The sequence below is a fragment of the Notothenia rossii genome (assembly GCF_949606895.1).
Source record: "Notothenia rossii genome assembly, chromosome: 6".
Taxonomy (NCBI): domain Eukaryota; kingdom Metazoa; phylum Chordata; class Actinopteri; order Perciformes; family Nototheniidae; genus Notothenia; species Notothenia rossii.
The window spans coordinates 16,829,386-16,841,108 of NC_136909.1; the positions used below are offsets into that span (position 1 = coordinate 16,829,386).

Consider the following 11,723-nt stretch of genomic DNA (forward strand, 5'->3'; position numbering starts at 1 on the left):
TCCTGGTGATGTGTTGGCTGTTCAAATGATATTCAACATCTGATGAAAATCTTAAATTATAGCACAATCCCTAATGCGTATGTCACAGACGTAGCCTACTTAGGCGTAGTTTTTCTTAATTAAGGTAACATATTACTTATTTATTCTAACTTGTTCCCTTCCAATAGCATAATAAGATTACAATAATTTAGTGTGATGATAGAGAGAGAGGGAGAGGACCATAGGAGACGACAGACAGAGAGGAGAGAGAGAGAGAGAGAGAGAGCGAGAGAGAGAGAGAGAGAGAGAGAGAGAGAGAGAGAGAGAGAGAGTGAGAGAGAGAGAGAGAGAGAGAGAGGCGGATCCCACGGAAGGAGATACCTTGGATCTGTTACAGGCGCTTGTTCGGTGAGACATATCGACATAGAGTAAACCCGAAACACATTCACTTTGGACTTTTATTTTGTTGAACTTTAACTTTTTCGAGCTGTATTTTGGATCCCGTTTTGCTGAATCCAAACTTTTTTCCTCTTCTTTTATCTCTCACGTTAATAACGCGGTTAAAGTAGGCCTACGCATCTCAATTCGACCATCTTGACCTCCGTGCACAGCAAGGTGTCTCAGTGTTACTCCACGCATGGAGAATTACAGGATGATAGTGGAGTTTAACTAGAATTACCCTGGCAGGAGACGAGGTGATCGTTGTGATGAAGGATAGACTGGCTGAGCTGACTGCTGTGAGTGTCTTTTCTTGCTTAACACCTTGACAGGTAAAACACCCTGCATTAAAAGTCAGTAACACATTGTTCCCACTACAGAGTAGGACACCAGGAGAGGAGGATGTTGCAGTGGCAGTGGAAAGAGATGGCTTCATGGAGAGTTTCTTCAGAAGGGTGGGTTTCAATGCAACTTCCTGGATGTGTGCACAGGTTGGACTCAAGATACTGATGTGTTATTTATGCATTAAGGTGGAAGAAGTCAGAGGACTCATTTATAAGATTTCCTACCAAGTGGAAGAGGTGAGGAAGATGCACAGCATGATACTGACTGCACCCAACCCACATGACAGTAAGTGGGTGATTGTATAAGGCAATAGCAAGGAGACAGAAGGTGTTTGAATTTAAATGTTGATATTTCAAGTGTTCATGGTGAGGGAAGCATAGAGTGAACAGCTTGGCTGGAGTTTGACTTTTGAGGCACAGAGGGAGAAAATCACTTCCTTTGTTACATTTTCCTCCTCATTGTAAATGAATGGCTGCTTGGGCCGGAAACCTGTGAAGGAAACAGCTTCGTTATGCCACAAAAACTCACAGACCATTGTGCTATGGGCTCTGAATGATTCTCTCAGCAACAATATACTCAGGGATTCAAACCTTCTGTGATTTGCAAATGTTTATTTTCTAAATCAGATCCAGATTAAAAGTATTTATAATGGTTTAAAGCAGAGGTTAAGGAAGTGTTTTTAGCAAAAGCACAAATATATTCGCATCTACATATACTCAAAGTACACAGGATGCAGAATGGTTGTTTTTAAAATAAAATAATTATATCACTGGATTATAACTAGTGATCTTTTAATGTGATAACTCATTTTAAATTGCAACATGGCAAAGGTGGAGCCAATTTTAAGGACTTTTAATACTGCCATGTGCCGTAATCCCAACAGAACATCAACATGTGTTTATGTATATTTTGTATATCATTTCTGGCTTGTAGAAGAATAAAGTAGCATAACATGGAAATACTAATATTCGCTTGTGAGGTTCTTACTGAAGTATAGCGCTTGATTAAATGTACTTGGTTACTTTCCTCTACTGTATATTAGCGAGACCATTGTTACTACTGGTTGTACTCAGGTCCTGGCTCAGTTCAGTGTGTAAGCCTGAGGACTCTGCAATACAAAGAGCCAGTTTACAGTGCCATGGCATCATCAGTGATTATGCTTAATGTAACACAGTGCAACGTTTAACATCCATGATGTGGAAATGGCCTCCAGGGAAAGAAACAAAGAGCTAGTGCTTTGTTCTGTCGTGTGACCTCTGCAATATTGCCAAAGTGTTGTTGCCAAGTTACCAGATGAAATCACTGTAAAACCAATATTTACAAGACAGTGAGGAACAGCTATTAGCTAGATGACATGGCTTTTCCAAATCACAAAACCAAGTCTGACGTGTTTCCCTTTTGTTTTCATGTGAAGGAACAAAGGACCAACTGGATGCTCTGACCAACGATATCAAAGGGAACGCCAACGTGGTGCGGACTAAACTAAAATGTGAGTTGATCAATGACGCACTTGTCAAACTTGTTTATTGACTACACCTCACAAGCTGATGCCATCTGCTGTTGTGTAATGCATCATCACTCTCACTCTGCAGCCATGGAGCAAAGTATGCCTAAAGATGATGCAGCTAACAGATCCTCTGTTGACTTTAGGATCCAGAAAACACAGGTCAGGAAACAGATGAATGAAAGGACAAATCCACACGAGCACACATATATCATATCTTCCTCATACACGAGCCGTCTGTCAGTTGGACACACACATCAGGAGGGACATATTTTTGGATAGATGTATCCACAGTAAACACAAATAAGGAATATTATAATGATTTACTGTGAAAATCCTTAATGTACCTGCACCATTCAATGTTTTACAGCATGTGCTATAAATTGCCAATATATGTATTTAGTTTGAGTGTACATTTGAACATAACAGAGTAGTAAATGTCGTTAAAGTTCCCTTTAAAATAAATTCCAGCAATTAACAAGAGTGCTTTCTGAGGTATTACGTTTTAAAACACTGCAGTCTTTTGTTTTGACTTGTCTTCAGCACACGGTTCTGTCCAGGAAGTTTGTGGAGGTCATGACCCAGTACAATGAGACTCAAGTGTCCTTTCGGGAAAGAAGCAAAGGAAGGATCCAGAGACAGCTGGAGATAAGTAAGTGAAACATAATATACTCCCTATGAGGCCAGGAACTTTGGACTATATTTTGAAGGAAATACTCCCTTTTTGAACACTTCAATGGCTTGAATTTGCTAGATAAAAGAATGACATAAGAATTGGAACAGGATCCAGGAAACAGACAGCTCCCGTTTCCTATCTAGTTCTCTGGACACTTTTGATGAACCAGCAGCTGGGCGGGATATTTTCCTTTTTTGTTTCTTTGAGAAATAAGCTCTGTTTTGCACAATGCAAAGTAACAATTGATCACATCCAAATTCCAGATTCTCAATATATGGTGACTTTTGGTTGAACCTATATCAGCAGTAGTTGTAATGGTAGAATTGATTACAGAATCCAATAGAGCAACAACCAGTTACAAAAAGAGACAATAGTGAAAGGCAAAAAATAGGATTGTCTCTCCCAGTCCCTGCGGCCGGCATTAATGAGAGGCTCCAGTTCTCTCGCTGCAGACGGAAGAGCCTGATACTGGAGACGCCTCGTTGTGTTTGCGTTGCCAGGGAAACGGGCAGAGGGCGCAGCGGCCAGTGAAACAGTAGTCACGGCCACATGAACCTCGGCCCTACTATTGTGGACTTACACTCTTCATTGACACCTTTCAGAAGTTATACTTCTTAGCTGGATTTGTAATGGTGGTGGGTTTTGCTGTGTTTGGCTCCGTCTCTCTGAGGAGTAGCCATTGAAACAGGTGTGTGACATACAGTACGCACCTGCACAGAGATCTGTCTCTCCAGGGATGGGGTGGTACAAGAGGAGACACTGCTCCAGGAAAAGAAAGCTTTCTGTTTATAGAGTTTCAGCAGCTGTTTCTCTGTGAGGGCTGCACACTTCCTTTGTTCCTCAGACACTTCTAATCTTAGTCACAAAACAACACTTTACTGCAAATAAACGAAAAACAGCAGGAGCTACCAACAAATAAACACGTAATTATCACAATTAGCAATCTACTGATAAATAGGTTGTTAACAACTGTGGATATTTGTAGTTTAAATTCAGCATGTTTTTTTTAATTCAATGGCCAACCATTTTCCGTAATGGACCCCTTTTTCTAGCATTGAGTAAACTTACGATTTATGACAAGTGACACATTTTATGGTTATTTCATATTATATTGAATGCATATAAAAAAAGAATGGCAAAGAAACTGATAAACTGTACAATTAAATCAAGTATACAATTTGAACAGATAATTTCCTGTGAATGTTGCATCCGAAATCATTTTTCCTCAGATCTTTTGTAAAATGTCTTACAAATCAGTTCTGGATTATATTTTTTTCTTAACAATTATATATACTTGATACACTTTTTTTATTTTCTAAAATTAAATTCTGTGATTCTTTTTAGTTGAGAGGCTATGCATATATTGCAGAGTACAACACAACGTTGTCTTACACCCGTTCAAATCTGAATACCTCACAACTGCTCAGTGCTCCAACACATTATGTATAAACAGCAGGTACAGTAGGTTGGTTTGTTGTTGGATAATCATTGATGTTTTTTAAAATTATTTTAGCTGGAAAAGCCACCACCAATGAAGAACTAGAAGCCATGTTAGAAAGTGGAAATCCATCAATCTTCACATCTGATGTAAGTTTTATCATGACGAATGCAGAATATTGTTATTGCAGGGTTTAAAGCTTCACAGTCTATGGTTAAAATATGGTACTGCCATCTGGTGGTGGTTGATGTGTAAATAATTTGGGGTGGGGTAATGTGTCACCACACCAGGCCTTTTCTTTTTTTCAGTACAGCTGGGAACATGTGATTGTGATCAATAAAGGTCCATCTTCTTCTTCTTCTTGGTGTTTTGAGATGAGGTTTTTCACCTTGTGTCTCTTTGTCTCTCCCTCAGATCATTTCTGATTCCCAGATAACACGTCAGGCACTAAATGAGATAGAGTCACGACACCAGGACATCATGCGCCTGGAGACGAGCATCAGAGAGCTGCATACAATGTTTATGGACATGGCAATGCTGGTAGAAACTCAGGTAATGGCTAAATGGAAAGGTTCGTAGGTAAAAGCCTTTATATCAAAAAGAAAAATAGTGTTATTAGTTTAATAGGTAACACTTTATATTAAGGTACACAAATTAACAATCAACTAGTTGTTAATTAACATGCATATTAGCAGTATATTGGCTATTTATTAGTTATTATTATAAAACACTTATTAATGCCTTATTCTACACGATCATATTCTACAAGTAATAAGCCATTAGTTGAGAGTTTTTCCTCAATAACCCTCTAATTAGTGCTTATTTATTGCAAGTAAGGAAGTTGTTGTACATGAGTTTTGGTCTTAATATGCTCTGCTCAATATGGGCCTAATAAGGCAGTAGTACCACAAGAATAGTTATTCTCCCATAATAACACTTAACAAATATGATCTCTTCTTATGTAACAAGACATGAAACTATAAGTGTCGAATATGAGATGCACAAAATAAAAGCATTTTGATCCTGTCATTTACAGGGGGATATGATTAACAACATTGAAAATAATGTCTCGAATGCAGTGGAATACATAAGTAGCGCAAAGGAAGAGACCAAAAAAGCAGTGAGATACCAACAAAAATCTCGGAGGGTATGTGTTTCTTTTATTTCATACATACCGTTTTTTAAGTTAAATTGAGTAAGTGTGAATTATACAATGTTTAAAGTCACATGTCATAACTTAAAACTACCCTATGATTCTGTAAAGCCTTTTTATTGCAACCAAACTGTTCAATTCATTGAAGTTCAAATAACACCCTCCTCTTCACTTGGCAGAAATACATTATCCTGGCCTTTGCTCTGTTGACCCTGCTTGCTGTTATTGCACTAATTGTGGGCCTGTCTGTCGGACTAACCAAACCTCCTGTATGAGAACGACTTTGTGAGGTAACATATCATCCATAACTTCTATTCCTTAAACACATCATTCATCCATCAACCCATATATGCTTTAATTCATTCATTCATTCAGCTGCTTAATAGTTTAAAGGATTTGTAACACAGTTCTCACTCCTCGTTACTTCTCCTTTTGACAGAAACGTCTCGGCCTGGCCATGTGTGGGGGCATCGCAGGTTTCCTCCTTTTACTCATCATAATAGTTGGAATCTTTGAGTGATGGACTTCCTGAATCACACCCTGACTGCAGTCAGCTGTAGTAAGCTTGTGTTGAGATTTAACAGCTTCATAATAGGTCACCCCCTATCTAACAGCTTTACAGAGAGGATCTTGTATAATGTTGGGGATCGACTTCGCACCAGTAACAGCAGACCGCATAATACAATGTTCTGGAGCAATACTATATATCTAGAATAAAGCATCCTGTGAGCACACATCCCTTTCTCTCAGCTGGACGGCTGCACCATATGAGCAAAATATGCAATATGCAATAACATTGTTGAATATTGCAATACTGATAAAACTTGCAATAAGAAAAGTTATATGAAAGGTTTCGTATTTCTTCCTTTTTTTTTGCTTTCAAACACAACAAAGAGGAAATTATGTCCAACACTTTTTTATGAAAGTTAAAACAAAAGGGACACAAAAAAGATAGTTTCAGAAATAATTCAATAATGCAGTCTTTTGCAATATTTATCTAACAAGTTAATATTGCAATGATTATTACAAAATTCACACTTTATAAATCTTGACTCAACACTTCTTGGTCTAATGACTTTAAAATGACTTTGAATCACATTACATTTTTTGTAAATAAGCTTATTGCCCAGAGTTAGATGAAAATATTTATACCGCTCCTGTCTGTTCAGTAAATATGAAGATATCACTAGCAGCCCGATAGCTTAGCTGGAAGACTTGAAACAGAAGCAAGCCTGGCTCAGCCAAAAGTAACAAATGTGGCATGTTGAGGGTTTACATGGGGTTATGTGCCAACATATTTCTTGGCCTGGCGCAGTGACTTTATGTTGTCATTGTTAGGTTGCAAGGCAACTAGCATAGGCTCCATTAAGTCACTTCTCCTGGAACATAGCCCCTCTTAAAAAACATAATCTCTCACTTTTACACTTCTGTTTGTGTGCAGATTAAACAAACAAGATATACTGTGGCAGCTTGTTAGCCCTGCAGATGAGGTTAGCTGATTTGGTTTACAATACAAAGAGCCAGGGTAGCTGTTTACTTTCGCTCTCATTCTTTGTGCTAAGCTAAAGTAACCGGCTGGCTGCAGACTCACTTTTATCATATAGAAATGATAGTGATCTCATATTTTTCTTGACGAGAAATGTGTTGTACATCGCTAGCATCTTCTTAATATAAAAAAATATATTACGACAATTGTCTGTGTAAATTGATTGTATAATTTCAGTTTGCATTTTCAAGTCTACTCGTGTTATCCTGTCCTCATGTGTATTTACTGTAATTTATGTGAATCGAATGTCAATCTACTACAGCTCAGGAGTCCCTTAGAAAAAGAAAATAGTAACCTTAATTTATAGAATATATATTTATCATGCTTACTGTGTGTGATGACTGAAATATAATTTGTGAAAAAAAGTCATGCTGCAATGTAGGACTCTTGGATGATGTTATTTTAAGAGCACACATTTTCATTTTGATAGATATAATTATTTTATATTTGTCTATTTATATCTTGTATTTTATATTGAAACTGAATGATGAAGTTTATAAAAATATAAAGACACAAAATATTTTCAGTCTATTGTGTATTTATTTCGTAAGCACATTGCACAAAGCTCTTGACTTCCGTCTAATAAACCAAATAAGATTAGTGGAGAAAGTGGGAGGAAGTCCCCGGAGGGCAAGTTATTTTCTCTCTTTGAATCAGATCAAAGGAAGCTTCAGAGGTTCACTTAGAGCGAAATGCCAGTGTTTGTCCTTAAAATCTGCATGCAAGGGTGTTTCCAGGTCACAGAGCAAGAGATCCGAGATGTCAAGATGAGTGATTTTATGAACCGTGATTTAGCTTGGACACAGACCTTTATTAGGATGAGTATTTCTGTAGCAAGCCGTAGGTGTTGGAAGCTTTGGTTAATAGAGATTTAGAAATATAGAGGGTTGTTGATTCTAGTTTGTGTATTTTTTTTTACAATTTAATATTTTGTCGTATACTCTACACAGAATTGAGGATGATCAAAATGTGTTGCAGGTTGGTCTGCTATAATAATCAACATATATATTATGTGTTGAAAATGATATTTGAAGACCATTTGCATCGTTGATTGAGAGTTGGCATCCTTAAAAACCTCTTAAGCCCCAGGCCTGTTTTTCAGGTTTCAGGCTCGAAAATGACATTCCCAGAACAAATGACCATATCTTCCCTTCTAAAAGGGTTAAATTAATAATATTTTTTCTCAAAGTAATGATAAACCTGTGAGTTGGATGTAGAAAATTCCGAATCAATATAGATGTTTTTTATTTCAAAGAAAATTCAGATTGAACATGGTAAAAAACTGTAAATTATAGTGTCCGTCCAAAGAATATTTTGTACTTATAGTGAAAACTAACCTTGGATGATGGGTTAGTAGACTAAAAGCTTTAGGAATCCAAAGTACAACAATAAGTAGCCTACCCTGTATCAAGATTGTTGCAAAACAAGTGATATTTGACCTTTTTAGACAGATTTAGCAAAAAAAAACCTCTTCTGCCATTTGGGTGGATTTTCCTTATCTCTGGCCCCCCTTCTCAGATTTTGACATGTGACATCTCTTTCTGACCGTTACAGCCAATAAAATCGAAGGAAAATCGTCCCCTCACAAACTCATGTTAAAAATTATGGCATCTTCGCGCATTCAATCTCGCTACAGAGCGTAGGAATGGCCTGCTCTACTATTTGAAAACGGAATTGCAGTTTTAGTGCTTATAGATTATCAGAACATTTCAAAGGGGACACAGCCACATTAGATATTAACCTATGGATTAACTACATCATCGTTGTTATCGTTTTAATGCCATTGAAGACCAGTTTTGACCTGACAAAACCAAGGTAAGCCATGTTAGCGTTGTAGGCTACCTAGCGCCACATGTTTTGATGTACGTTTTTGTTGATAACGTCGCGAGTTTGTATCTTTCAGTGTTGAGGTGGGCACCGTTAGATTCTGTGTCTTTACGATCATAAACGATGTGTTGGATGTGCAGCTAGGATAAGTAATAAGGGAGCTAGGAGTGATTTTCGGTGCAGTAATAGGTTAGCATTTTTCGCTCGGGGCTAATTCAGAGGCTCACTGTTAGCATTATGTGTTTTTTTTAAAAAAGAAAATGAAAAAGATCAGTTAAATTAGTTTTTTCCCGTTATATGGACATACAATATTCATAGTTTATTAAATATTAAGGTTCCTTAGATGTTGTTTCCTGCAAATGCAGTGTAAGAAAACGTTTTTAGAGAGTACTTGTCCATGGACAAGTGAGTTTGGCAATTTACTTGTCCGAATACATTTTTCACTTGTCCAGAAAAATCGATCGGAATCGTATTTTACATTTTCCCACGGTTTTTATGGTAATATTTTACTTTATCACACATAGGGATGGGTATCGTTTGGATTTGAATGATTCCGGTTATGCTTTTCGATTCCGGTGGTTCTTTTCGGTTCTCGATTCTGGTTCGTTGAGAGGGTACAAATAAGTCCCATGACAAACTGGGAGAAAAATATATTTATGAAAACATTAATTCAAATCTGTATTCCTATTTACAAATCACTTCATACTGTTTAATTTTGTTACGGTTATTGAATACAATTATATAAAAATAATTGTTTAGTTAGTTCCAAGTGGTGCAGTTTGAGAATGTACAATTGTCCCAGTCTCCTCTGATGTTAAACTGCAACCTGCCTGTGAGACAGAGTCCAACCCATGGTCCAACCACACAGTCTGTGTGTCCAACACATGTCCTGCAATAAACATGCTGCAGCTGCCCAGCTGCTCACTGTTTGTAAAAGTAAATAAATAGTATTTTCATTTCAATAATGTAATAACTGCTTCATAAACAATACTGACATTCCTGTGCTCCTCCGAGTCTGGGGGTCCGGGGATATGAGGACAGCGTGCTAGTGGATCGCCGGAGCTGTTAGATTAACATTAACATGCTTATTGTAGTTGTAAGTGCACTGCCTTGCGGCCTGTAGCACCGTCCTTGATGGAGCATATGTGTGGGCTGGACCTGTATTTTACAGGAAAGGAGTGAGTAGTTGTCGATTCTTGTTCTGTTTTCTGTGAATATCTGCCTCACCCTCTCAGACTTTGAGTTGCGCGCGCTACTAAAGAGACGTGTTACCATGGAAACCAAACAATGGTGTAGCTCAGGGGTGTCAAGCTCAAGGCCCGGGGGTCAAATCTGGCCCACGAACTTCATTTTATGTGGCCCGCAAGAGCTTGCAAAGAATGTAATATGTTTATTATACGGTTACATGCCGTTTTACAGAAGCACATTGCCTCACACTGAAGAGACTTGCAATTATTTGCCCTAGACTTCTCCTTTCAGACGTAGTTAATTATGAAGTTACTACCCTATCTGATAATAATCCAATGCAGAGGCAATAATGTAATATAATACATTATTTTATATATTTATATCGTCTTAAAGTTACAACCGGCCCTTTGAGTGCAACCATAATGCTAATGTGGCCCGCGATGAAATTGAGTTTGACACCCCTGGTGTAGCTGTATTAAAATCCGAGTGGAAACAGTCTTGTGTAAATCTGATTTTGTCAGAAATCGGGAGAAATGCGGGAGAAATATGACCCCGGAAGGAAACCGGGAGAGGGCAATGAAATCGGGAGTCTCCCGCGAAAATCGGGAGGGTTGACAAGTATGATCCATAGGCGTTTTTTCCTAATTTCTCAAGTTCGGTCAACAGTGACACAGTAGGAACAACAAAACATTTAAAAGCTTAAATAATGTACATGGGATTTCATTCTGATAAGGCAAAAGTGTTATTATAAATATAATACAAACATATATATATACACATTTAGGGATGCCAGCGATTATTCGAATATTCGTTACAGTCTCCATAATCGAAAAATTATTTTTAAAATTCGATTTTATTTATATGTTTTTTTGTTATTATTTATGTTTTTTTCTTTTTTTCCTGGCTTAGTTTCAACCAAAATATAGACTAATGCTAATAATAGTATTAATAATTGTAAATGGCCATTGTTCACACCACCAGTTTGTTTTACTGTAAACTTGGAGGAAGCCAGCAGCGCATGCTGCGCAGAGTGCAGACTGCAGACTGCTGCACTCTGCGCAGCCCTTCGCTGCGCTGCTACACCCCCCCCCCTCTCCGTCACACGTGCGATTGATTTATTGGAGTGAGAACACAACTAAAGATGAACAAAGGAAAGAAGAGTTCCTTGTGGAACTACTTCAAACTGACAAGTGCAAATGAGGTCAAATGCAAGAGTTTTTTTTTTCTCTCCCGTGGGGGGCGGGCGTCGAATAATCGATTATTATTCGCCAGGGCTGTCCGATTTTCGATTTTGATCATGGTCAGTTTCTGGCATCCCTATACACATTATGTACAAAAATCTGTTTTTTCTGTCTTTATCTGTGCCACGCTTCAAAGCAGTTTCTGTCAACTACGACACAGAGGGCAACATCACAGGCTCCTCCTCCTCCATGTCAAAAAACAAGCTTATAGCTTGACTCACGTTCAGAGTTCTCTTCATCATAGTTGAATCATCAAAACCAGTGGTGGATTTAGGATTGTAGGAGATCCGGGGCTTAGCCCAGGAGTTGTTGGTGGGGGGTGGGGGGGTGGACGGTGCAGGGGTAAAGTGCTATTTTTTTTACAAGTGGGGGGTGGACCAAACATCCT

The 11,723-nt window shown here is 38.2% G+C and overlaps 2 protein-coding genes across 3 annotated transcripts in view; both read left to right on the forward strand.

The window, feature by feature from the left end:
* Positions 1-366: 366 nt before the first annotated feature.
* Positions 367-7,599, forward strand: stx2b (syntaxin 2b). Of its 2 annotated transcripts, XM_079685865.1 has the most exons (11): positions 367-716; positions 798-872; positions 948-1,047; positions 2,177-2,251; positions 2,355-2,428; positions 2,810-2,918; positions 4,456-4,529; positions 4,795-4,932; positions 5,417-5,527; positions 5,713-5,823; positions 5,973-7,599. In XM_079685865.1, the coding sequence occupies exons 1-10, from the start codon at positions 687-689 to the stop codon at positions 5,806-5,808; spliced, it is 882 nt and encodes a 293-aa protein (XP_079541991.1). In that variant the 5' UTR covers positions 367-686; the 3' UTR covers positions 5,809-5,823; positions 5,973-7,599. The 2 variants fall into 2 exon arrangements, with proteins under 2 accessions (XP_079541991.1, XP_079541992.1); XM_079685866.1 differs by lacking the exon at positions 5,713-5,823.
* A 1,156-nt stretch (positions 7,600-8,755) lies between these two features.
* The window catches only part of rimbp2b (RIMS binding protein 2b), an 89,212-nt gene continuing 86,244 nt past the window's right edge, over positions 8,756-11,723 (forward strand). Inside the window, 1 exon segment of the mRNA XM_079686393.1 lies at positions 8,756-8,894. The gene's annotated coding sequence lies outside the window, so the exon portion shown is untranslated.